General features: G+C 55.1%; 1 protein-coding gene across 1 annotated transcript in view; it reads right to left on the reverse strand.

Moving 5' to 3' along the window:
• Positions 1-25266, reverse strand: part of LOC129705367 (plectin-like) — a 224428-nt gene that overhangs the window by 68961 nt on the left and 130201 nt on the right. The window contains 6 exon segments of the mRNA XM_055648915.1: positions 4824-4990; positions 7789-7881; positions 8350-8427; positions 11339-11428; positions 15388-15402; positions 23447-23508. Coding sequence (XP_055504890.1) covers positions 4824-4990; positions 7789-7881; positions 8350-8427; positions 11339-11428; positions 15388-15402; positions 23447-23508 — 505 coding nt within the window.

The following is a 25266-nucleotide window of genomic DNA, read 5'->3' on the forward strand; positions in this document are numbered from 1 at the left end:
GACCAGAGGACATAGGTTTAAGGTGAGGGGGAAAAGATTTATTAAGAATCTGAGGGGTAACTTTTTCACACAGAGGATGGTGGGTGCACGGAACAAGCTGCCAGAGGAGGTAGTTGAGGCTGGGACTATCCCATAGTTTAAGAAACAGTTGGACAGGTACAGCGGGGACTAGTGTAGCTGGGACATGTTGGCTGGTGTGGGCGAGTTGGGCTAGAGGGCCTGTTTCCACACTGGTCAGGAAAACGGCAACTCTATTACGGGCGGTTTGGGTGGCAAACTGGATGAGACCCTGTCACGGTGGGAGGGATGTTTGGAGGCGTGCGATTAGTGCTACATCAGTGCTAGGCCCGCTGCTGCTGCTTGGAGAATGATTTGGAGGAGAATGGTCAATAGGTTTGTGGGTGGATAGTGATGAAGGATGGGAGGTTACAAGATCTTGGTCAAGGGACAGATAGCACAAGGGCTAAGAGTTCTTGGCGAGACACTAGCCGGGAAAGCTGGGAGGGCAATTACAAGTGTCCTGGGCAAGACAGATTCACCCACCTTTGCCTGTAAATGGAATGTAAGGCGGCAGGCGCGGGCACACACGCGACGCCCTGTGTCTCCCTTTCAAGGGAGATGCTAAAAATGCATTTCGTTGGTACTGTAAGTAAATTGAATCAGCATTTCATTTCAAGAAATGGCAGGAATTTAACCGGGGCAGAGCCAGGTGTGTATTTGGGAGTTAAAAGCACAGGACAGAGAGAAATATCTGTACAGAGGGGAGAGAGTTACAGACCAGAGTCCTCAGGGTATAAGTACACAGATGCCCATGAGCAGCTCCACAGGTGAAGAAGGTGTTTTGGCACGCTTGCCTTCACCATATGTTATTTTGGACATTGGTGGGATAGCAGCAGGAAGTGTTTTAGAGGGAACTGCAGATGCTGGAGAATCGAAGGTTACACAAAAAAGCTGGAGAAACTCAGCGGGTGCAGCAGCATTAGATGCTGCTGCACCCGCTGAGTTTCTCCAGCTTTTTTGTATAACCTAGCAGCAGGAAGTGGTGTGCAGTGGTGGATGCCCAGCTGTGAGACCAGGTAGAGGGGCCACAGGAGCCAGCAGCTCAAGTTTCCCAGTGATCTCAGGTAGAGCTGTGGGAATGGGAAGATGAGGAGGCCGCAGGAGACCATACAGCAGGCGGGTGAGCAAGCAAGCACGTGTATGGGGCGCAGCCTGCAGCAGCTGCACGTTAGTGGCGGCGGTGGGATTGGCGGAGGTGGCTTGTGGTGATGGTGGGGAGATGCCGCAGGAGGTTTGTGATGATGGGCAGGCGGAGGTGGCTTGTGGTGATGGTGGGCAGTGGTGTAGCAGGAGATGCCGCGGGAGGTTTGTGATGATGGGCGGTGGGGTTTGCGGAGGCGGCCGCAGGAGGTTTACGGTGTTGGCGATGGTGTTGGCAGGAGGTTTATGGCGGGGGTGTGAGGTGGTGTTGGTGAAGGTGGCCGCGGGAGGCCCTACGGCGGGCGTGCGGGCGCGCGAGTGAATGAGCGAGTGAGTGAGCGATTGGATGGAGTGCAGCCTGCAGCAGATGCACGGAGCAGCGGTGGAAGGGACCAATAGCATGGCGCTGGGCCAGGCCCATCACTACTTCACGCACGCAGTGCCCCCACCATACTCAGCTTGGCGGTGGGCAAATAAGGAATGCAAATCTCCACATGGAATGAGGTTTGATATCTGCAAGCTGGAAAGGTGCAAGATGGAGCATGGTGCCTCCCTGCTTGTGGACTACTGTTATCCATTACAATCATTCCTGTACGCACGTGTGCTGTGATGTGAACAACATGTATCTCGGTACATGTGACAAGAATAAACTAAACAAGGAACTATGTGATTATGCTGAAGACGGTGCGGGGAAGATGCAAGCATCCCATGCTCTGAAAGGCACTCTGCTCGGCATGGACAGCTGCACAGTTTGCACTGTGGCTCAGGCACCGTAACACACTGCACGGCATCTGACGGTATTGCCATAAATCCTGGCCACCCGCCCTCAGTCACACCCCATGCACGCCACTAACTATTCCACAAGATACACCAACAGACAAAAACATCGCCACAGGCTCCTACACAACCCAGCCTGGGCATGCAAAATGGGTGGGGAGGGAGGGAGACAGGTGGGGAGAGAGACAGAGAGAGAGAGAGAGAGAGAGAGAGAGAGAGACAGACAGAGAAGTAAGAGCTGGAGAGAGAAAATGACAGCGTTGGGACAGTGAGGGAAAGGAACTGAGAATAGATCGGAAATGAATGGGGATAGAGGGGGAGAGAGGGAGGGGGGGGGAGAGAGAGGGAGGGGGGGAGAGGAGAGAGAGGGAGGGGGGGGGAGAGAGAGGGGGGGGGGGGGGAGGAGGGAAGGGGGGAGTGTGTGTCGCGAGAGGGGGAGGGAAAGAGAGGGAGGGAGGGGAGGGGGGAGGAGGAGAGAGGGAGGGGGGAGAGAGAGGGAGGGGGGAGAGAAGAGAGGGAGAGGGGGAGGGAGGGGGAGGGGAGGAGAGGGAGGGGGGGGAGGAGGAGGGAGGGGGGGGGGGGAGAGAAGGGGAGGGGAGCAGAGAGGGGGGGGGAGGGGGGGGGGGGGGAGAGAGGGAGGGAGGGGGGGAGAGGGAAAGGAGAAGAAGAGAGGAAGGGGGAGAGAAAAGAGGGAGGAAGGGGGAGGAGAGGGAGGAAGGGGGGAGGGGGAGAGGGAGGAAGGGGAGAGAGAGGGAGGAAGGGGGAGGGAGGGAGGAAGGGGGGAGAGAGAGAGGAGGAGAGAGGAGAGTGGGGAGAAGGAGGGAGGGAGAGAGGAGGGGAGAGGGGAGGAAGGGGGAGAGAGAGGGAGGGAAGGGGGAGAGAGGGGGAGGAATAGGGGGGGAGGAGATAGAGGGAAGAGAGGGAGAGAGAGGGAGAGAGAGGGAGGAAGGGGGAGAGAGAGAGAGGAAGGGGGAGAGGAGAGGGAGGAGGAGGGGGGAGGAGCGAGAGGGGAGGAAGGGGGAGAGAGAGGGAGGAAGGGGGAGAGAGAGGGGAGAGGGCGGAGAAAGAGGGTGGGGAGGGAGGAAGAGTGCGGAGAGACGGGGAGAGAGAGGACGAGAGAGGGGAGGAGGGGGAGAGAGAGAGGGAGGGAGAGAAACAGAGGGAGGGAGAGGGAGAGAGAGAGAGAGGAAGGGGGAGGAGGAGAGGGGGAAGGGGGAGAGAGAGGGAGGACAGGGGGGAGAGAGAGGGAGGAAGGGGGAGAGAGAGGGAGGAAGGGGGAGAGGGAGGGAGGAAGGGGGGGAGAGGAGGGAGGAAGGGGGAGGAGAGAGGAGGAAGGGGGAGAGGAGAGGGAGGAGGGGGAGGGGGGAGGAGAGAGGGAGGAAGGGGGGGAGGGAGAGAGAGGGAGGAGGGGGAGAGAGAGAGGGAGGAAGGGGGAGAGAGAGAGGGAGGAAGGGGGAGAGAGGGAGGGAGGGGGAGAGATGGACAGAGAGAGAGGAGGGGGGGGAGGGGGAGGGGGGGAGAGAGAGGGAGAGGGAGGGGGGGAGAGAGAGGGAGGAAGGGGGAGAGAGAGAGGGAGGAGGGGGGGGGTAAAGGGAGGGAGGAAAGGGGGAGAGAAGGGGGAGAGAGAGAGGGAGGAAGGGGGAGAGTGGGGGAGAGGGAGGAAGGGGAGAGAGAGGGGGAGGGGGGGGGGAGAGAGGAAGGGGAGGAGAGGGGAGAGGGGAGAGAGGGAGGGAGGAAGGGGGAGAGAGAGGGAGGAAGGGGGAGAGAGAGAGGGAAGGAAGGGGGAGAGGGAGAGGGAGGAAGGGGGAGAGAGGAGGAGAGGAGAGGGGGAGAGAGGGGAGGAAGGGGGAGAGAGGGAGGAAGGAGGGGGAGAGATGGGAGGAAGGGGGAGAGGGGGGAGGAGAGGAGGGGGAGAGAGAGGGAGGAAGGGGAGAGAGGGAGGAAGGGGGGAGAGAGGGAGGAGGGGGGAGAGGGGAGGAAGGGGGGAGAGAGAGGGGGGAAGGGGGGAGAGAGGGAGGCAGGGGGGAGAGAGGGAGGAGGGGGGGAGAGAGAGAGGGAGGAGGGGGGGAGAGAGAGGAGGGGGGGGGGGGGGGCGGAGAGAGGGAGGAGGGGGGGGAGAGAGGGAGGAGGGGGGGAGAGAGGGAAGGAGGGGGGGGCGAGGGAGGGAGAGAGGGGGGGGGAGGAGAGGGAAGAGGGGGGGGGGGAGAGAGAGAGGGAGGGGTGGGTTGGAGAGGTTGGCTATATGAGAGGTAGAGGGAGGGAGAGGCTGGTTGGGGCGGTGCTGCGGGGATCTTGCTTACAGCTCGGTGAGCCTCAGAGTGGAGTGCAGGGAGTACACGGGTCCAGTCATCACACAGTTGGACACGTCCTCACACATCATCACCACCCGGTCCTCAGAGTGGGACTGGGATGCGGAGGGGCTGCTGTGGCGTTGCCGCCTCTTCTTCCTCCTCTTCATGGAGTTGAGCATGCTGCCGGTATTCGCCGCACACTCTGTGTCAGTGCCGTCTCACCACGGCAGTGCCGGCTGGGTGTGGCGGGGAGCGAGCAAAGACCTGCTGCCTGCAGGGAGTAGACGGCTCATACCTGCCACTCCCCATGAAGGTAGCCAGCTGTCCAAGCTGCTGCCAGGAATACTCCCCGCTCACACACAGCAGCAGCAGCAGCAGCGGTCAGGCACACGTCCCAACACGGATCACATCCACAGCTCAAACACACACCAGCACTCATGGGGAGAGAGCAACTCCCTACTTCCCAGGGAGAGAGGGGGAGAGGGGGTGTGTGTAGATATGTGCGCGGGAGTGAGTGTGAGCCGGCCTGCCCTGCTGGTGCTGCCAGGCCTGTACCTGTGCTGGTGAATGACAGCATTGAAGATCTTGCCGTCCCTCCAGCTGCTGGTGAAGTTGTCACAACGCAGGTCCCGGTAATTTTCCACCATCCGCTGCGACCATAGCAGCAGCTTCTCCTTGGCGGTCATGTCATCCGACTGCCCGCTCACCTGGATGTCTGATATCTGTAGAGCATTGTCCCATCAGCCATCGAGCAGCACAGCGCTGACATACACCAGCCCCGACATACCCCCCACATACCCCCCAGCCCCCACATACCCCCGACATTTTTCCTGCATCTCGCCTGTCCAACCCATTAGGAATTTTATATGTTTCTATAACATACCCTCTCATCGTAAATTCCAGTGAACACAAGCCCAGTCGACCCATTCTTTCATCATATGTCAGTCCCGCCATCCCGGGAATTAATCTGGTGAACCTAAGCTGAACTCCCTCGATAGCAATAATGTCCTTTCTCAGATTGGGAGACCAAAATTGCACACAGTACTCCAGGTGTGGTCTCACCAGAGCCTTGTACAACTACAGTAGGACCTCCTTGCTCCTAAACTCAAATCCTCTTGCAATGAAGGCCAACATACCATTAGCTCTCTTCACTGTCTGTTGTACCTGCATGCTTACTTTCAGTGAAGGGAACCGAGCGATAGGGAGACAGAGGCACATGCAAATACTGGAATGGTGAGCACACTGCTCAGGGTGGAGGGAATGGGGGATCTCCCTCCTCAGATGCTGGCTGGCCTGCTGATCTCATCCAGCACTTTGTTAACGCTGACAGTGCAGGAAGATGGCGCTGAGACGGGTGGGGTAGGGTTGAGGAATGCCTGCGATCATATCATGTTCTTTTGTCAACACTCGGAATACTTTGCAGCTCTCTGTCAAAATGGAAACAGATAAAGCTTTGTGCTGAGAGAAATGCTCAAACATCTCTCGACTCACGCACGCACGCACGCAGCTAAGCTGCAAGTTCAGAGACTGCCCCAGGCTATGGAAACTTGCAGGGTGGAACCTCTACAGCAGATGCCAAACTATTTCAGTGGTAGGCTTCAGATTTAGGTCAATGTGAAGAGTCTTGGTCCGAGAAGAGAGGGGGGGGGGGGGGGGGATAGGGAGAAAAGAGGGGGGATAGGGAGAAAAGAGGGGGGGATAGGGAGGAGGAAAGAGGGGGGGGGTAGGGAGAAAGAAGGGGGGATAGGGAGAAAAGAGGGGGGATAGGGAGAAAGAGGGGGGATAGGGAGAAAAGAGGGGGGATAGGGAGAAAGAGGGGGGGATAGGGAGAAAGAGGGGGGGATAGGGAGAAAGAGAGGGGGGATAGGGAGAAAGAGGGGGGATAGGGAGAAAGAGGGGGGGGATAGGGAGAAAGAGGGGGGATAGGGAGAAAGAGGGGGGATAGGGAGGGAAAGAGGGGGGATAGGGAGAAGGGGGGAGGGGAGGGGGGGGGGAGGGAGAGAGAGGGGAGGGGAGAGAGAGGGGGAGGGAGGGAGAGAGAGGGGAGGAGAGAGAGGGAGGGGGAGGGAGAGAGAGGGGAGGGGAGAGAGAGGGGAGGGGGAGAGAGAGGGGAGAGAGAGAGAGAGGGAGGGGGAGGGAGAGAGAGGGGGAGGGAGGGAGGGGAGAGGGGGGGGGGGAGAGGGGAGGGGGAATAGAGAGGGGGGAGAGGGGGGAGGGGGAGAGAGGGGAGGAGAGGGGGGGAAGGGGAGAGGGGGAGGAGAGGGGGAGAGAGAGGGGAGGGGTCTATAGAGGGGGAGGGAGAGGGGGAGGGGGAGATGGGGAGGAAGGGAGGGAGGGGAGGGTGAGGGGGGGGAGGGAGGGGGGGGAGGGGGGAGGGAGAGGGAGGGGGGGAGAGGGGGGGAGGGGGGGAGAGAGGGAGAGGGGGGGGAGGGAGAGAGGGGAGGGAGGGAGAGGGGTAGAGGGGAGGGAGGGAGGAGAAGGGAGGGAGAGAGAGTGGGGGGGGGGAGAGAGAGAGTGGGAGGGAGGGAGAGAGAGTGGGGAGGGAGGGAGAGGGGGAGCGAGAGGGGAGGGGAGGGAGGGAGAGTGGGGAGGGAGAGAGAGTGGGGAGGGAGAGAGAGAGAGTGGGGAGGGAGGGAGAGAGAGTGGGGAGGGAAGGAGGGAGGGGGAGGAGGGGGGAGGGGGAGAGGGGGGAGGGGGAGGGGGGAGAGGGGGGGAGAGGGAGAGGGGGAGGGGGAGGGGAGAGGGGGGAGAGGGGGAGGGGAGGGGGAGGGGGGGGGGGGAGGGGGAGGGGAGGGGGGGGGGAGGGAGGGGAGAGGGGAGGGGGAGAGAGAGAGAGTGGGGAGGGAGAGAGAGAGAGAGAGTGGGGAGGGAGGGAGAGAGAGGGGGGAGGGAGGGAGAGTGGGGGAGGGGAGAGAGAGGGGGAAGGGAGGGAGAGAGAGTGGGGAGGGAGGGAGGGAGAGAGAGGGGGAGGAGGGGAGTCTAGTCGGAGAACTAGGATGGGGAGAAATGGAGAGAGTGGGAAAGCAAAGATGACTGAAGTTGAACAAGTCAATGTTCATACCACTGGGGTTGTACGGTGCCCAATATGTGGTGTTGTTCCTGCAATTTGCGTTGGTCCTGACTGATATGGAGAAGGTGGAGGGTTGCTTTGTGAATGGAAAGCTTGTGACCTGTGTTGCATCGCGGGGAATGATGCTGGGACTTTGCTGTTTGTCATGCACTAATAATTTGTCTTGCCTAAAGACATGCCTTCTGTGATGGCTTTCATTTGCCAGTGTATAGAGCAGGAAGGTTGCGGCAAAACTTCACAAAATACTCATGTTGGTACCATGAGTGTGTCCCAATCTCACACTGGAGCCCAGCGAGAGTGTCACACACTCACAGAAGGGCCCAGCAAGAGTGTCACACACTTATACAAGGGCCCAGCGAGCGTGTTACACACTCACACAAGGGCCCAGCGAGAGTGTCACACACTCACACTGCCCCACACTCACACAAGGACCCACGCATGCTGACTGACCTGGAAGTGCAGGATGATGGTCCAGATCAGGCCCAGTGTGAGCTTGGGGTTCCCGTCAGCGATGTCGTCATTCCGGATATTCACCAGACGCACCTGAGGGAGCAGGAACGTCAGAGACCCTCGACAAGGGGACAGCACGTGCACCACATGGGGACAGAGACCCCTTGATAAGGGGAGGCGAGTGGAAAGGAAGGATGGGCCATTTTATCCAAGGCCACTGCACGACCCACCACCTCCCTTCCCCGCTGTAGCCTTTGATGATGGACCTGACTGCCTCCCCCATCACCCTCTTACTCCACCCCTCACCCTCACCCCCCCCCCCCCCCCCCAGCCCTGTCTCCCCCCCCCACTCCACCCCAAAACCCTCAGCCCCCCTCACCACCCCCCCCCTCACTCCACCCCCCCAGCCGTCTCCCCACCACTCCACCCTCACCCTCCCACTCTGCCCCTCACCCCCCCACTCCACCCTCACCCTCACCCCCCCACTCTACCCCTCACCCCCCCCACTCCACCCTCATCCCCCCCACTCTACCCCTCCCCCCCCCTCCGGCAACACCCTACCTGCCGGTGCTTCAGGTACTCCAGGGCGATGCCCACATTCTGCAACTTGTGGAACCGCATCCGTCCTTTCTCACGAGGCTGAGGGGGAGAACACACTCCGTCACTCCACGTAGAGATCCCTCACTCCACGAGATGATCCCTCACTCCACGTAGAGATCCCTTATTCCAGGAGGAGATGCCAGGCTTGTCATGGAGAGGTCCGGGGGTAGTGAGAGAGGGAGTGTAGGGTGGACAGGGTGAGGGACGTCGGCAAGGGTAAAGTCTGACCCCGGCCTCAGCCAGTCACCCGTGTCGTGAGGAGAGTCCTGGTCCCTGGCCATGTGGGCAAGGCCAGTGTTTACACCCCCACCCAACAGCCTGTGATGAGTCTCACTGACCACACCGTTGACTCATGGCTTTCCCGCACTGCTGAGACGCAGAAGGGAACTTCCTCGTGGCAGAGCCCCAGCAGCCAGGGGGAAGGGCACCGTGTAAGCCAGCCACTCACATACACACATACAGCTCGGCAGCCCAAGGCCCGGGGGCCTGCAGACCGGCCGTCTCACACCAGGTGCACAGGGCCACCACGTGCTGATGGGTGGACAGGGCAGTGTCGCCAGCAACATGGGGCAGGGCCAGGAAGGCAGAGACTGGGGCCCAGGGGGAGGGGCAGAGACTGGGGGCCCAGGAGCAGAGACTGGGGGCCCAGGGGGAGGGGCAGAGACTGGGGCCCAGGGGGAGGAGCAGAGACTGGGGCCCAGGGGGAAGGGCAGAGACTGGGGCCCAGGGGGAGGAGCAGAGACTGGGGCCCAGGGGGAAGGGCAGAGACTGGGGCCCAGGGGGAGGGGCAGAGACTGGGGGCCCAGGGGGATGGGCAGAGACTGGGAGACCCAGGGGGAGGGGCAGAGACTGGGGCCCAGGGGAGGGGCAGAGACTGGGGCCCAGGGGGAGGGGCAGAGACTGGGGGCCCAGGGGGAGGGGCAGTGACTGGGGGGGGCAGGGGGAGGGGCAGAGACTGGGGGCCCAGGGGGAGGGGCAGTGACTGGGGGCCCAGGGGGAGGGGCAGAGACTGGGGGCCCAGGGGGAGGGGCAGAGACTGGGGGCCCAGGGGGAGGGGCAGAGAGGGGGAGGGGCAGAGACTGGGGGCCCAGGGGGAGGGGCAGAGACTGGGGGCCCAGGAGGTGGGGCAGAGACTGGGAATTCTCCGGTGCACCAGCTCCGATGCTGGCTCTAACTGAATTCCCTGCTCTGCTCGGGATCCAAGGTACCAGACATCTCCTCAGATATCCTGCGCCAGGTTTCCCTTTACCAACAAACCATTGCCTCCTCTACACGGCCATGACCCAGGTACCACCCAGCCAAAACCTGTAACAATCTGTGAACTGGTTGGCTGGTATCAGAAACTGGCCCTGCTCCCGAGGCCAAACATCCCTCTGGCTCACAGTTCGCTTGTGCCCCAGTAGTGCGCCTGGGATCTAAAGTCATAAAGTTATACAACATGGAAATAGGCCCTCCAGCCCAACTTACCCACCCTATTGACATGCCCCATCTACCTGGGTTTAGCCAATACCCCTGCCCCATTCTTCAATCAGACTGATTGAAGGTTGATCAGCCATGATCACAGTGAATGGCGGTGCTGGCTCGAAGGGCCGAATGGCCTACTCCTCCATCTATTGATGACAGCATGCAACACACTCATTCACACACTCACACTTCCACACACTCGCACATACGAGATGAGATGAGTGTCACGCTCCCTGTCGCAGGGCTGATGCCCAGGACCTGCCAGACAAGGCCTGAGATGGAGTGTGACGGTCTGGCAGAGGCATGCGGCAGAAACCTCAGGCACTCACTCACCAGACGCAGCGACTTCATCGCATCGCGTTCCTTCCGCTACACGCAGGAGCAGTGCAGGAAGGGCAGAGGACAAAGGGCAGAGGTGAGGGAACAATTTGCAAACAAGGTAGAGCAGGAGAAACAGCAAGCAGGAGAAGGACACAAACACCTGCCAGTCAGGGAAAGGAGCAACGTAGTTTGTGATCAACCCCACCCTAGCCCGGACCCCAACCCAGCTCTGACCCCTACATGACACCATCCCACCCCTGCCCTGACCCCATCCCAGTCCCTACCTGAACCCACCCCAGCCTCCACCCGACCTCAACCCATCTCAGCCCTGACCCTGACCCAACCCCGACCCACCACAGCCATGAGCTCACCCCAACCGCTACCTGACCCCATCCCAACCCAGACCTGACCCTAGCCCAATCCCAGCCCTGACCCAACCCCAGCCCACCACAGCCATGAGCTCACCCCAACCACTACCTGACCCCATCTCAACCCAGACCCAGCCCCGACCCCAGCCCAATCCAACGCCAACCGGACCTCAGGACCCACCCACCTACTGCCTCACCCTGACCCCAGCCTAACCTGAGACCCGACCCCCACCTGACCTCAGGACCCCCACTCAGTACCCAGACTGACAGGGAACAAGTGATTGCACTCGAGCCCCTGACCCCAACCGACGCTGGACAGACTGACAGTGGATGCGAGCCTGTGGGAGGGGGTACAGGGTGCAGATAGGGGTGGTTGGTGGGAGAAGGGAGGGTGGGGGTTGGGAGACAAGGATATGCAGGTAGACCAGGTTATGCCACACTAGGGCATGGTGCACAAGGACGGTGGCAAACGGGAGGGGTTGCACACTGTGGGTATTACACCTGGAGGTGGGTTGACCAAGTTAGGGAGACGGAGAGGGGTTGTCAAGGTTGTGCAGGGGAGAGGGAGGGTGGGGGGGGGGGGGGGGGGGGGGGGGGGGGTGGATCAGATTGGAGAGACGGAAGGATGCAGAGGTAGATTGGATTGTGCGGGGGGGGGGAAAGTTGGATCAGATTGGTGAATTGAGGTGGGAGGTGGTTAAGTTGCCCAAGTTGGGAAGAGCCATTAGTGGGAATCTTGGGTGCAGTTGCAGAAAGCCGGGGTTAGTTTTACACAGACTCTAATCTCCAGGACTCACCAGCGAGTCTCCGGAGAGAACCTCGAGCAGCGAGATCAGGTTATGTCCATCGCGTAAATCTTCATAGAGATCATCGATACTGCGATGAGCCTAGAAAAAACGATGCAGTGTGAGCAATGGCCTAGACAGGACCAACAGCAAACCCAGCAACACATATAGAAATGTAATGCATCCCATCAAACCATATCAAACCATATCCGACCAGATGCGGCCCGACCCGACCAAACCAGACCCAACCCAAACCAGACCCGACCGAACCAGACCCGACCGAACCAGACTCGACCGAACCAGACCCGACCGAACCAGACCCGAGAACCAGAACCAGAGACCGACCCCGACCCGAACCAGAACCCGACCGAACCCGAACCCGACCAGAACCAGACCCGACCGAACCAGACCCGAACCAGACCCAGAACCAGAACCCGAAACCGAACCGAACCAGACCCGACCGAACCAGACCCGACCGAACCCAGACCCGACCGAACCAGACCCGACGATGAACCAGGAACGAACCAGGAACCCGACCGAACCAGGCCCGACCGAACCAGGCCCGACCGAAACCAGAACCAGGAACCGAACCAGGCCCGACCGAACCAGGCCCGACCCGAACCACCCGGCCGAACCCGAACCAGGCCCGACCGAACCAGGCCCGAACCAGACCGAACCGACCGAACCCGACCGAACCAGACCCGACCGAACCCAGACCGACCGAACCCAGACCCGACCGAACCAGACCCGACCGAACCAGACCCGAACCGAACCAGACCCCGACCCGAACCAGACCCGAACCAGACCCGACCCGAACCCGACCCGACCGAACCAGACCCGAACCGAACCAGACCCGACCGAAATCAGACCCGAACCGAACCAGACCCGACCGAACCAGACCCGACCGAACCAGACCCCGACCCGAACCAGGCCCGACCCGAACCAGGCCCGACCGAACCAGGCCCGACCGAACCAGGCCCGACCGAACCAGAACCCGACCGAACCAGACCCGACCCGAACCAACCCGACCATCCGAACCAGAACCAGAACCAGACCGAACCAGACCCGACCGAACCAGACCCGACCGAACCAGACCCGACCGAACCAGACCCGACCGAACCAGACCCGAAACCGAACCAGACCCGACCCGACCAGACCCGACCGAACCAGACCCGAACCGAACCAGACCCGACCGAACCCGACCCGACCGAACCGACCCGACCGAAACCAGACCCGACCCGAACCAGACCCGAACCCGAACCAGACCCGACCAAACCAGACCCAACCAGACCCGACCCAACTCAACCAGACCCGGACCAACTCAACCAGACCCGGACCAACTCAACCAGACCCGGACCAACTCAACCAGACCCGGACCAACTCAACCAGACCCGACCCAACCCGGCCCAACTAAACCAGACCCGGCCCAACCACATCATATCCGATTCAACCAAGCCAGACCCGACCAAACTCAAGCAGACCCGACCCAACCAAACCAAACCAGACCCGACCCGACCCAACCAGACCTGACCAAACCAGACCCAACCTCACCAAACCAATCCCAACCTGAACAATCCCAATCCAACCAACCAGACCCAACACAGCTCAAGCAAAGCCAATCTCCTTGGACAGACCATTCTTGTGTGTATTTGGATGGAGGGTGTGACTTCAGAAGGCAGGGGCAGAGTGACATCACGAGGAGGGACTGCCCTGCGGGGGTTGAAGAAATCCTGCTGGGAGGGGCAGTTTCTCCAGCCAGGAGGAGCATGCGCACACACTGGTGAATGGCTGCCCTTGGGTGCCTGACCATGGGGCAGTAGCACCTGCCTCCCACTCTCCACCCCACAGCTCCCATGCCAAGGGCTGTCCAGTCACACAAGAGTAGTCTCATGCACCAGCAACACAACAGTGACATTATTACTTGCTGCAGCGTTACAGGCACTTTAAATGCAACAAATAAATATACAGTAATCAATAATACAATATATTATACCAGATAACCAGACTAGAGTATTCTGAGGGGTAGGTTATACAGCCATCTAGATGGGCAAGGGCTGATTAGGGATAGTCAGCATGGCTTTGTACGTGGGAGGTCGTGTCTCACAAATCTGATTGATTTTTTTGAAGATGTGACCAAAAGGTTAATGAAGGCTGAGCTGGAGATGTTGTGTACATGGACCTCAGTAAGGCATTCAACAAGGTTCCACATGGTAGGCTGCTCTGGAAGGTTAGATTGCATGGGATCCAAGGAGAGATAGCTGAATGGATAGCAAATTGGCTCCATGGAAAGAAGCAGAGTGATGGTGGAACGTTGCTACTGGGACTGGAGGCCTGTGACTAGTGGTATGCCACAGGGATCAGTGCAGGGCCCGTTGCTGTTTGTCAGCTACATCTATGATTTGGATGAGAACGTACAGGGCAAGATTAGCAAGTTTGCTGTTGATACAAATGTTTGTGGTTTTGCAGATAGTGAAGATGGTTGTGAAAAATTGCAGCAGGATCTGGATCGATTGGCCAGGTGGGCTGAGGAATGGTTGATGGCATACAGGGAAATGTGAGGTGTTGCATTTTGGGACGTCTAACATGGGCAAGACCTACACAGTGAATGGTTGGCCTCTGGGGAGTGTTGTGGAGCAGAGGGATCTTGGAGTACAGGTGCATGATTCCTTGAAGGTCGAGTCACAGGTAGATAAGGTGGTCAAAAAGGCTTTTGGCACTTTGGCCTTCATCAGTCAGAGTATTGAATATAGAAGTTGGGAGGTCATGTTGCAGTTGTATACAACGTTGGTGAGACCGCATTTAGAATATTGTGTTCAGTTCTAGGCACCATGTTATAGGAAAGATATTGTCAAGCTTGAAAGGGTTCAGAAAAGATTTACAACGATGTTGCCAGGACTAAAGGGTGTGAGCTATAGGAAGAGGTTGAGTAGGCTGGGTCTCTATTCCATGGAGCGTAGGCAGATGAGGAGAGATCTTATAAAATCATGAGAGGAATAGATCGGGTTGATGCACAGAGTCTCATGCCCAGAGTAGGGGAATCGAGGACCAGAGGACAGAGGTTCAAGGTGAAGGGGAAAAGATTTAATAGGAATCCGAGGGATAACTTTTTCGCACAGTGGGTGTATGGAACAAGCTGCCAGAGGAGGCAGTTGAGCCTGGGATTATCCCATCGTTTAAGAAGCAGTTAGACAGGTGCATGGATAGGACAGGTTTGGAGGGATATGGACCAAGCGCAGGCAGCTGGGACATTGTTGGCCAGTGTGGGCAAGTTGGACTGAAGGGCCTGTATCACTTGCCCACTGATACACTGTATCACTCTATGACTATGACACTACTCTAAAAGGGCAAACCTACTATGTAGTGCAACCTGAACAAAGTAGATCATTGCTGAGGTAGGGTGGTGATTAGTGATGTTGAAGGGTGGTTACTGGGAAGAAGCTGCGCTTGAACCTGGAGTCACTGATATCATCAAAGATTCACAACACCCTGACCACGTTCTCATCTCGCTGCTACCGTCGAGAGAAAGCTACAGGAGTCAAAAACCATGACCTCCATGTTCAAGAGCGGATTGTTCCCAACAACCATTAGAGTCTTCAACCACCCTGCACAACACAAACCAGCAGCGTACTAAGAGTGGGACAGGCCAAGTTTACGCAGTGCCCATGGCTGAGGACTGTATGGCCACTCCTGTCCCACTGCTGCCCCAAGCACCGGAGGCTCCAGAGCCAGAGAATACAGGCTGCATGCAGCAGGTCCGAGCACCGGGGGGAGGGTGTGGGAGTAGGGGCGGTGGGGAATGGGGGGGAGGGGGGGCGGAGGAGAGGAGAGAGGAGCGCGGGGATGGGGGGAGGGAGGCGCGGGGGTGGGGGTGAGGGGAGCGGAGCGCGCAGGGGTGGGATGATGGGCGGGGGGGGGAGAGAGCGTGAGCGTGGGGAGGAAACTGCACTAGGACCACCAGGGATTGGGAAGGTGGGTGGATGGGGTGTTCCGGGAACGTAAAGAAATGCTATAGCACGAGCAAAGCTGTATTAACAGACAGCAGCATGCAGAATAACACCTACCTCAACTCTCCAATGCTAAACCACACAGCAAGATCAGGAGCAAGGGCAAGGAGAGAGAAGGAGAGGTAGAGAGGGAGAAATAGGGTGATGGGAAGGCAGGCGGGAAGGAGAAAGAGAAAGAGAGACAGAGAGAGGAAGGAGGAGATTAATGGAAGATAGAAAGAGACAAGTTGATGGAGAAAGGGGGAAAGATGATGATGATGATGATGAAAATGGTTAAGATAGTGAGGGATAGGGCATGAATAGGTAGGAAAATGGGGCAATGAGAGGGTGGCAATGAGAGGGTGGAAATGGGAAAGAAGTGGGGATGGAGAAGGGTGAGATGGAGAGAGGAAGAACAGAAAATTTAGTATTTGTTCAAAGGCAGGATGTATGGTGCTAACAGCTGACACAGTGAGCATGTTCGTGTGACACACGGCTCCCATGTGACACGCGGCTCCACCGAGACACCCGGCTCCACAAAAATGCCCCACCCGCCTGCGTTTGGCCCATAACTCACTAAACCTTTCCTATTCATGTATCTGTCCAAATGTCTTTTAAATGTTACTATTGTACCTTCCTCGACTACCTCCTCTGGCACCTCATTCCATACACCCACCACCCTGTGTGTGAAGAAGATAGCCGTTGGGTTCCTATTAAATCTTTTCCTTCTCATCTTAAACCTATGTCTTGATTCCCCTACTCTAACTTGTCTATTTGCTTCATGATGATATATACCTTAATAAGATCACCCCTCAGCCTCCTCCGCTACAAGGAATAAAGTCCTAGCCTGCCCAATTTTTCCCTACAGCTCAGGCTCTCATGTCCTGGAAACATCTGCATAAATCATCTCAGCATCTTTCCGGCTGAATAGCATCTTTCCTACCACGGGGAAACTAAATCTGAACACAATGCTCCAAATGCAGCCTCCAGAACATGAAACATACAGTGGAACAGTACAGCAACAAGCCCTTCAGCCAACAATGTTGTGCCTAACACGAGACCAATTCTTACCTGTCTGAACATAATCCATATCCCTCCAATCCCTGTGTATCCACTTGCCTAACCAAAATTCCACTATCATATCTGCCTCAATCACAACCCCTGGCAGCGTGTTCCAGGCACTCACCACCCTCTGTGTAAAAAAAACGCACCTCACATCTCCTTTATACTTTGCCCTTCTCATCTTAAAGCTATGCTCTTTTGCATTTAATATATATCCATCCTGGGGAAATTGTTCTGAATGTCGAGACTCTCTATGCCTCTCATAATTGTACATACTTCTATTAGGTTTCCCCTCAGTCTCTACAATTACAGACAAAGCAACCCAAGTCTGTCCATCCTCTCCCTGGTCCTAATACTCTCTAATCCAGAGGCATCATGCTGGTAAACCTTCTTTGCACTTTCTAAAACCTCTTCATCCTTCCTGTAATGAGGCCACTGGAACTGCATGCAATACTCCAAATGCAGCCTAACCTAAACCTATAAAGCTGCATTATGTCTTCCTGACTCTTACACTCAATGCCCAGACCCATGAAAGCAAGCATATCATATGCCTTTTAGTTTTATACAGTGTGAAAACAGGCCCTTCGGCCCACTGAGTCCACGCTAACCACCAATCACCCGTTCACGCTAGTTCTGTCCTACACACAAAGGACACATTATTCTAGAGAAGCCAATTAACCAACAAACCTGCACGTCTTTGGGAGGAAACCGGAGCACCCAGAGAAAACCCATGTGGTCACAGAGGGAATCTGCAAACTCCGTACAGCCTTCTTCTTTACCGCTTTGCCACATTCAGGGAGTTAGTGATTTAGACCACAAGATGCAACTGTACATGAATGCTGTTGTATTTTCCTCATATTCAACCTCTCGAAGTGCAACACCTCACACTTGCTCAGATTCAACTCCATCTGCTGATCTATATCCCGCTGTATACTTTGACATTATTAATCACAAGATTCCAGCAATCTTGGTGTCATCTGCAAATTTACTAACTGACCCATCTACTTTAACACCCAAGTCATTTATATATATCACAAACAGCAGAGGTCCTCATTACAGATCCCTGCGGAACTCCATTGGCAGGGCTCGAAATTAATGACCACTGAAAGTGCCGCCGGGCAACCTAAACGCCGAGTCATTTTGCCCGGTTTGGCACTGCAGACATTGGTTTATACCAAAGATAGACACAAAAAACTGGAGTAACTCCACGGGTCAGGCAGCATCGGCGGCGGCTATATTGGCGTGGCAAAGATACTAGGTGCAGGGTGACGAAGGCTCGCAGCAGCGGCCAGGACAGCGGCACCACCTCCTCCTCCTCCCGTACCTCGCCCGCGCTGATAGTGGCCGCTGCTTGCAAATCCGCTAACGGCGATAACTGCTTTCAAAACAAACCCTCTCGCATGCCGAGGCCGGGAGGATGGAGGGAGGGGAGGCCTCCTTCCGCCGTCTGAAGCAGCTGTATCAAAGATCCTATAGCTATAGGATCTTTGAGCTGCACCGCTCAGCCCCACGCCTTGATGTTGGCTGACGGAGGAGGGGAGGCGGTGGCGAGGATTGATTCCATCCTGCACTGCTCCCCTCCCATTCATCCTGTACTGATCCCCCATCCATCCTGAACTGATCCCCCTCCCATTCATCCTGTACTGACCCACCCTCCATTTATCCTGCACCGATCCCCCCCATTCATCCTGTAGTAATCTCCCCATCCATCCTGTAGTGATCTCCCATTCACCCTGTAGTGTACTGCCCATTCATCCTGTCCTGATCCCCCATTCATCCTGTACTGACCCCCCCCCCCATTCATCCTGTATTCATCCTGTACTGATCCCCTCAGTCATCCTGTAGTGATCCCCCATTCATCCTGTAGTGATCCCCCATTCATCCTGTAGTGATCCCCCCCCATTCCTCCTGCAGACCCTCCGATCCACACTGTATTGACCACCCCCCCCAATTCAAGAAGAATGGGGGGGAAGAGTCTGAAGATCTCGACCCGAAACGTTGCCCATTTCCTTTGCTCCATAAATGTTGCCTCACCCGCTAAGTTTCACCAGCATTTGTCTACCCCCATTCATCCTGTACTGTTCCCCCCCCATCCGTCCCATTCTGATCCCCCCATTCAAAACCACTGGCATCCCCCATGCTCTCCCCTCACAATTTTACATACTCCAACCAACACGTACTAATTCACCTGCCTCAATCCATCCATTCCGCACCAATTGCCTTCTCAACCTCTCCCCTCCCCCCCCCACCACCATATATCCAACCCGCACCGATTCACACACCCCTCCCTGATTGTGCTGGAAATAGCTTCAGAGCGAACATTGACTATGTTTGATAACGGAATGCAGTCAAATGTGTTTTAATTCCCAATGTTATTATTTGTTTTAATCCATAAAGATGGATTAATTATATTGTGAACACGTGAAACATTAAAACCGCAGTGTTTGATTGTCACTGCTGCCATTGACACGTTATTACAGAATTCATTTTAACGGCAAATCAATGTTCTTAATATGGAGTATCAGTACTGTAGTTATTTAATGAGCAACGTTCACAACTATACGTTGGATTTATCCATGATTTACTTCTACAGTTGGTCATATACATCACATATTTGGTCAGGAGATATTTCAGTTGAAATTTTAACGTTAATTCTGAAGTGTGAATGATGGAAAAAGCATTTATCAATAATTTTTTTTTTAATCTGGTGCGTACAAACTGAGTATCTTCATTGCTGTTCACAACACTTACATCTAATCTGAATGTCCGGTAATGTGGCGTTTTGACACCTTTAAACATATTACCAAAAGAACATTTGCTGCAGTTATGTCCTTTGGCCATCTCTTGTCAGTTAGTGTAATGTTTAACCTGTCAGATGGGTATAGTTGGTTTTAACAACTATTATCATAAAATGCCTTTAGAAATGTCCTTGCAACCTTTATATTTTGTTGTGGATAAATTATGTGGGAAGCGAGAGTGTTTCTGTACCAATAGCAATAACGACCCATGCTATGGCCATGTTATGGTAATTTTCGGTCCTTCACAGAAAACATGCTTGCATCAATCTGTAGTGTGCATGGTTAAGCATATATGTTATCAAGGTCCAGGATTTATTGACACAGGTTGATCATACGCTGAATAATCCAACCACATTTTTGTTTGGAAGTGGAAAGAACTAATAGAAATTGCATTCATTGCAATGTGTAAAAAGAGTTGATATACTGTATTATAATTTTGCTGCATGTCATTGGGGTATATATATCATGTCTTGATTGGTGAATATGTTTAGTTTGTGACTTAATAATCAGAAATAATCCGTGAATGCTTCATTGAGCATAATTCCGACTGGTAACTGCGCACTTCGTCCGAGCACATTATCGCACACATCATGCAAACCGTTTTAAATGACCACCTAAACTGTCATTTGGCAACTTAATAAGCTGCCAAGGTTGCCCGGCTGACAACAGAGAAACAAAGTTAAGCGAGAGCCCTGATTGGTCTCTGCGTTTTATCAGTAAAGACAATTCTGAATCACTGTTCATCCCCTGCATCTTAATGTAGATCAGCCAACCGTGGGGGAATTTATCTAATCCATGTAGACAGCATCCACTGCCCCACTCTCATTGACGCAGGATATCATTAAACTGGAAAGGGTTCATAAATATCTACATGGATGTTGCTGGGCCTGGACGATTTGTTAAAAGGAGAGGTAGGTGCTGGGTAGGCTGGGACCTTTTGCCCTCGAGCGAAGGGGGCTGAGGGGTAATCTTGATTTGGCAACAGCTTTGATGACTTGCAGAGTGTTGTGAATGCAGCATTATCCATCACACAATTCAGCCTTCCCCCATCAACTCTATCTACACTTCAAGCTGCGGAAAGCAGTCAACATAATCAAGGACTACTCACACCCCGGTCATTCCCTCTTCTCGCCTCTCCCGTCGGCCAGAAGAGCTTGAAAGTGTGCACCACTAGATTCAGGAACAGTTTCTTCCCTGTCGTTCTCAGACTACTGACCAGAAGTTGATCTCTCAATCTAGCGTGTGCAGCCCTTGCAGCTGGAGCACTATATTCTGTATTCTATTTACATTACTTTTTGGCATTATCCAACATACTCGTGTATGGCATGATCTGACTGGATAGCAGAAAAATAAGTTTTACACTGTTCCTCAATACACGTGACAATGATTTTTAAAAAACAGGGTGGCACCCTGTCTCGTCCCTTCCTTCTTTGTTGTTTTATAGTACGTGTTAAATGTATGTTTTAGCGTTCTTTAGCTTGTTTTATGTGGGGGGGGTTGGGAGTAACTTTTTTTTTTAATCTCTTACCTCGACGGAGATCCGATTTTTTCCCGAATCGTATCTTCGTCCGCACTGTGGCCTAACATCGAGGAGTTGGCGGCCTCTTGCTGGAGACCGACTTCGGGAGCTCCAAACCACAGGAGCTTCGACCGCCCCGATCACGGGAGTTTCGATCGCCCCGACGCGGGGTTTTGATCGTTAGGCTGTGGGAGTTGCGATCGCGCCGACTACTTGTGGTTCAAACCCCCAACCCCGGGAGAATATAGTACAGAGGTACAGAGTACAGAGGAGATTTACTAGAATGTTGCCTGGGTTTCAGCAACTAAGTTACAGAGAAAGGTTGAACAAGTTAGGGCTTTATTCTTTGGAGCGCAGAAGGTTAAGGGGGGGACTTGATAGAGGTTTTTTAAAATGATGAGAGGGATAGACAGAGTTGACGTGGAAAAGCTTTTCCCACTGAGAGTAGGGAAGATTCAAACAAGGGGACATGACATGAGAATTAAGGGACTGAAGTTTAGGGGTAACATGAGGGGGAACTTCTTTACTCAGAGAGTGGTAGCTGTGTGGAATGAGCTTCCAGTGAAGGTGGTGGAGGCAGGTTCGTTTTTATCATTTAAAAATAAATTGGATAGTTATATGGATGGGAAGGGAATGGAGGGTTATGGTCTGAGCGCAAGTATATGGGACTAGGGGAGATTATGTGTTCGGCATGGACTAGAAGGGTCGAGATGGCCTGTTTCCGTGCTGTAATTGTTATATGGTTATATGGTTAAAGTGGACTTTATTGCCTTCCACCACAGTGAGGAATCCGCTGTGGTGGATGTTTATGTTAAACATGGTGGATGTTTATGTTAACGTTTATGTAGTTGTGTGTCTTGTTGCTTTTTTTAAGTATGCTGCATGATAAATCGAATACTGCACCTAGTGGTACATGTGACATTAAGCTGACCTTTGAACCTTTGAAATCAATATCAATTAAGGTTTATCAAATCATGATGGTCATAGACAAAGTGAATAGCCAGTTTTTTTCCCCCATGGTACAGAAATCTAAAATTAGAGCATGTAGTTGACAGATTTTCCTATTAAAACTTTCCCTCTAACAAATCCAAGTCCTTTTGTGTGCGCAGAAGGGTCCCAACCCAAAATGTCACCTATTCCTTTTCTCCAGACATGCTGCCTGTCCCACTGAGATACTCCAGCTTTGTGTCTTCCATGCCCTTTAGATCTTGATTCCTTGGGAAAGGGAATATACTCCTCTACAATGTCACCCCTCGTCCTCCTAGACTCCCCTCCTGCGCTTCAAGGAATAAAGTCGGGTCAAGGAAAGTGTTCACGTCGCCGCCCTGTTTCCACCAATCTTTCCATCACCGCACACAAGAAGCGACAAGACAGATACCATTGTATGCTCTGGCTGAACAACTAATCTTGCGTGTGGACTCAATAAGAAGAAGGAATAAAGTCTTAACCTGCTCAACTTCTTCCTATAGCTCAGGCCCTCGAGTCCTGGCAACATCCTCGTAAATCTTCCCTGTGCCATTTCCAGCTGGACAACATCTTTCCTATAACATGGTACCCTCACCAATATCTTATACAACCATAACATGTCCTCCCAACTTCTATACTCAATAGTCAGATGAAGGCCAATGTTGACCACCATATCTACCTGTAATGCCACTTTCAAGGAACGATGTACCTGCACTCCTCGATCCCTCTGCTCTACAATACTCTCCAGAGCCCTACCATTCACTGTGTAGGTCCTGCCTTCCAAAAATGCACCACCTCACATTTCTCTGCATTAAATTCCATCAATCTGGAATTAAACTCCATCAGCCCACCCGAGCAGGATACTGCTGCAATTTTGGACAACGGTCTTCACTATCTACAATACCACCCGTTTAGTGCCATCTGCAAACTTGCTAACCATAGCATGTACGTTCCCATCCAAATCATTGGTAGAGATGACAAACAGTAACGGGCCAGGCACCAAACCCGAGGCACATCACTAGTCACAGGCTTCTAGTGTGAAAAACTAGAAACCTTCCACCATCATTCTCTGTTTCCTTCCATGAAGTAAAGTTTCGATCCATCCAGCTCTCTCTGATGTCATACAATTTAACCAGACCACCCTACCATGCAGAGCCTTGTCAAATACCTTACTGAAATCTATATATACATCTACAGCTCTGTCCTAGTCAACCTTTTTGGTTATGAATTCTATCCATCTCCCTGGATGGCTCCCATGTGGGACCTTGCAACGGTTTCACTATAGTCATGTAGACGACATTGACTGCACCGCCCCCATAACTCCACTCCCTCCCTTCTTCAGTCTGGCATGGCCATTAGTCACGTTCCAAGGTCCCATCCCTGAACACAACCAGTTTGATTAAAGGTCCCTCCTGTAAAGATCACGCCATCAGCCGTGTTCCTCAGTTAGAGGGTTCTGGGACTGAACAAAAACAGTGTATAGTGTACGTGACCCATACCTCAGGCCAGGCCCATCCCCCCCCCCCCCCCCCCCCCCCCATCCCTCCTCCCGACCTCATCCTTCCTCCCCACCACGCCGTCTCTCCTCCCAGCCCCCCATCCCTCCTGCCCACCCCCCATGCCCACTACTACATTACTTCTCCCCCACCACCGCTACCCCTCATGCAGCCCACAGACCACATCATTCCTCTGTCATCTACGCCTCATCCAGCGAGTTGCTCCCCACCCTCACTACTCCCTCACCCTGGTGTCTGTCTCTCTCCCCTCTATTCCACCCCCATCCATGACTCACCTTCATCAGGTGTTTGTTGACCCATTTGGTGAATGTTTTCTTCTGGACCCGGTCCCGCTCATCTGCAACACAAAAGATCAATGACATTCAGCTGGGGCAGAAGACATGGGGGGGGGGGGGGGGGGGGTGCATGGCACCCGAGGCGATACATGACTAGACCACAGGGAACAGCTCGCAGACAAGAGGACCCCAACAACAGGGGAACACATCCCAGGGTGCAGACCCCACACAGCAGGGTGCAGACCCCACACAGCAGGCAGGGTGCAGACCCCACACAGCAGGGTGCAGACCCCACACAGCAGGGTGCAGACCCCACACAGCAGGGTGCAGACCCCACACAGCAGGGTGCAGACCCCACACAGCAGGGTGCAGACCCCACACAGCAGGGTGCAGACCCCACACAGCAGGGTGCAGACCCCACACAGCAGGGTGCAGACCCCACACAGCAGGGTGCAGACCCCACACAGCAGGGTGCAGACCCCACACAGCAGGGTGCAGACCCCACACAGCAGGGTGCAGACAGGGTGCAGACCCCACACAGCAGGGTGCAGACCCCACACAGCAGGGTGCAGACCCCACACAGCAGGGTGCAGCCCCCACACAGCAGGGTGCAGACCCCACACAGCAGGGTGCAGACCCCACACAGCAGGGTGCAGACCCCACACAGCAGGGTGCAGACCCCACAACAGACCCCACACGGCAGGGTGCAGACCCCACAGCAGGGTGTGGAGACCCCACAACAGGGTGGAGACCTTGGGCAGGTAGGGAGAAAGTGAAGGTAGGAGAGAAGTGCGAGGGAGATGGGAAGGAGGATAGAGGGAAGTGCATTTGTCTCTGTCACGGGTGGCAGCCAGGGCTGGGGAAGGTTAACAAAGTTTGCAGAGTCTGAGAGGGTGGGGCAGAGGTTCAACCATGGTAACCAGGTATACAGTGAGGAAAGAGGATGAGTGGGGTGGTGAGCGGGCGCAAGGGTAGGGGAGAGTGAGCGGGGTGGGGAAGGGTGAGCGGGGTGGGGAGGGTGGGGGGTGAGCGTTGTGGGGGGGGGGGGGGGCGGGGGGGGGGAGGTGAGCGGGGGGGGTGGCGGAGGGTGAGATTGTCATGTGAGAGTGCAGAGCCACAGCGGTGCACCCTGTGGGGCATACCGAGATCCGCAGGGTGGAAGGTTTCTGGACCTGCAGGAGAGCCCCTGGGTTGGGAGAGGGGTAGTAACCTGCCCCCATGGGAGTACAGAGAGTTGCTGACATTACGGGAAGCAGGCAGGAGGTGCGGTGGGCAGCGGCGGAGAAGGAGTGAGCAGGGGCGGGGTGTGGAGAGCATTCACTCTAGGCTGAGCCTCTCCCACAGACCAGTGGATCCTCCAAGACAAAACACAGCAAATCCTGACCTGAAAGAGTTAACATCAGCCGAACATCGCAACACAACCATTCCCCCCCGCCTGCTTTGCTCCGGAAAGAAAGCCCAGCCCAGCCCTGGGTAAATACCTTTCCGTGCCTCAGTGGACTTCAACTTGTCCTGGTACAACCTGTCGTCGGAGGTCAGGCGACCCCGGGGGGACTGTGCTGTAAACATCGGGTGGGAGCAGAGTCTGAACCGATTCAACTGTGTCTCTCTGACTGAATGACGCTTCTGTGCTTACACAGCTCTACTTGTTAGAGCCAGTCTGCACAACTTTCAATCACTGCCCCTCCCTACGCCACAAGGTGTGGTTCGAGGTGTGGCTACAGGCACACAACAGGAGAGGGCGGGCAGAATGGGGTTGTGAGGGGGCAGAGAGTCAGGGCAAGTGTACCTGCCCACTCCCACTCCCACAGCGGCTGCTA

Source organism: Leucoraja erinacea, chromosome 2 (genome assembly GCF_028641065.1).
Source record: "Leucoraja erinacea ecotype New England chromosome 2, Leri_hhj_1, whole genome shotgun sequence".
NCBI lineage: Eukaryota > Metazoa > Chordata > Chondrichthyes > Rajiformes > Rajidae > Leucoraja > Leucoraja erinaceus.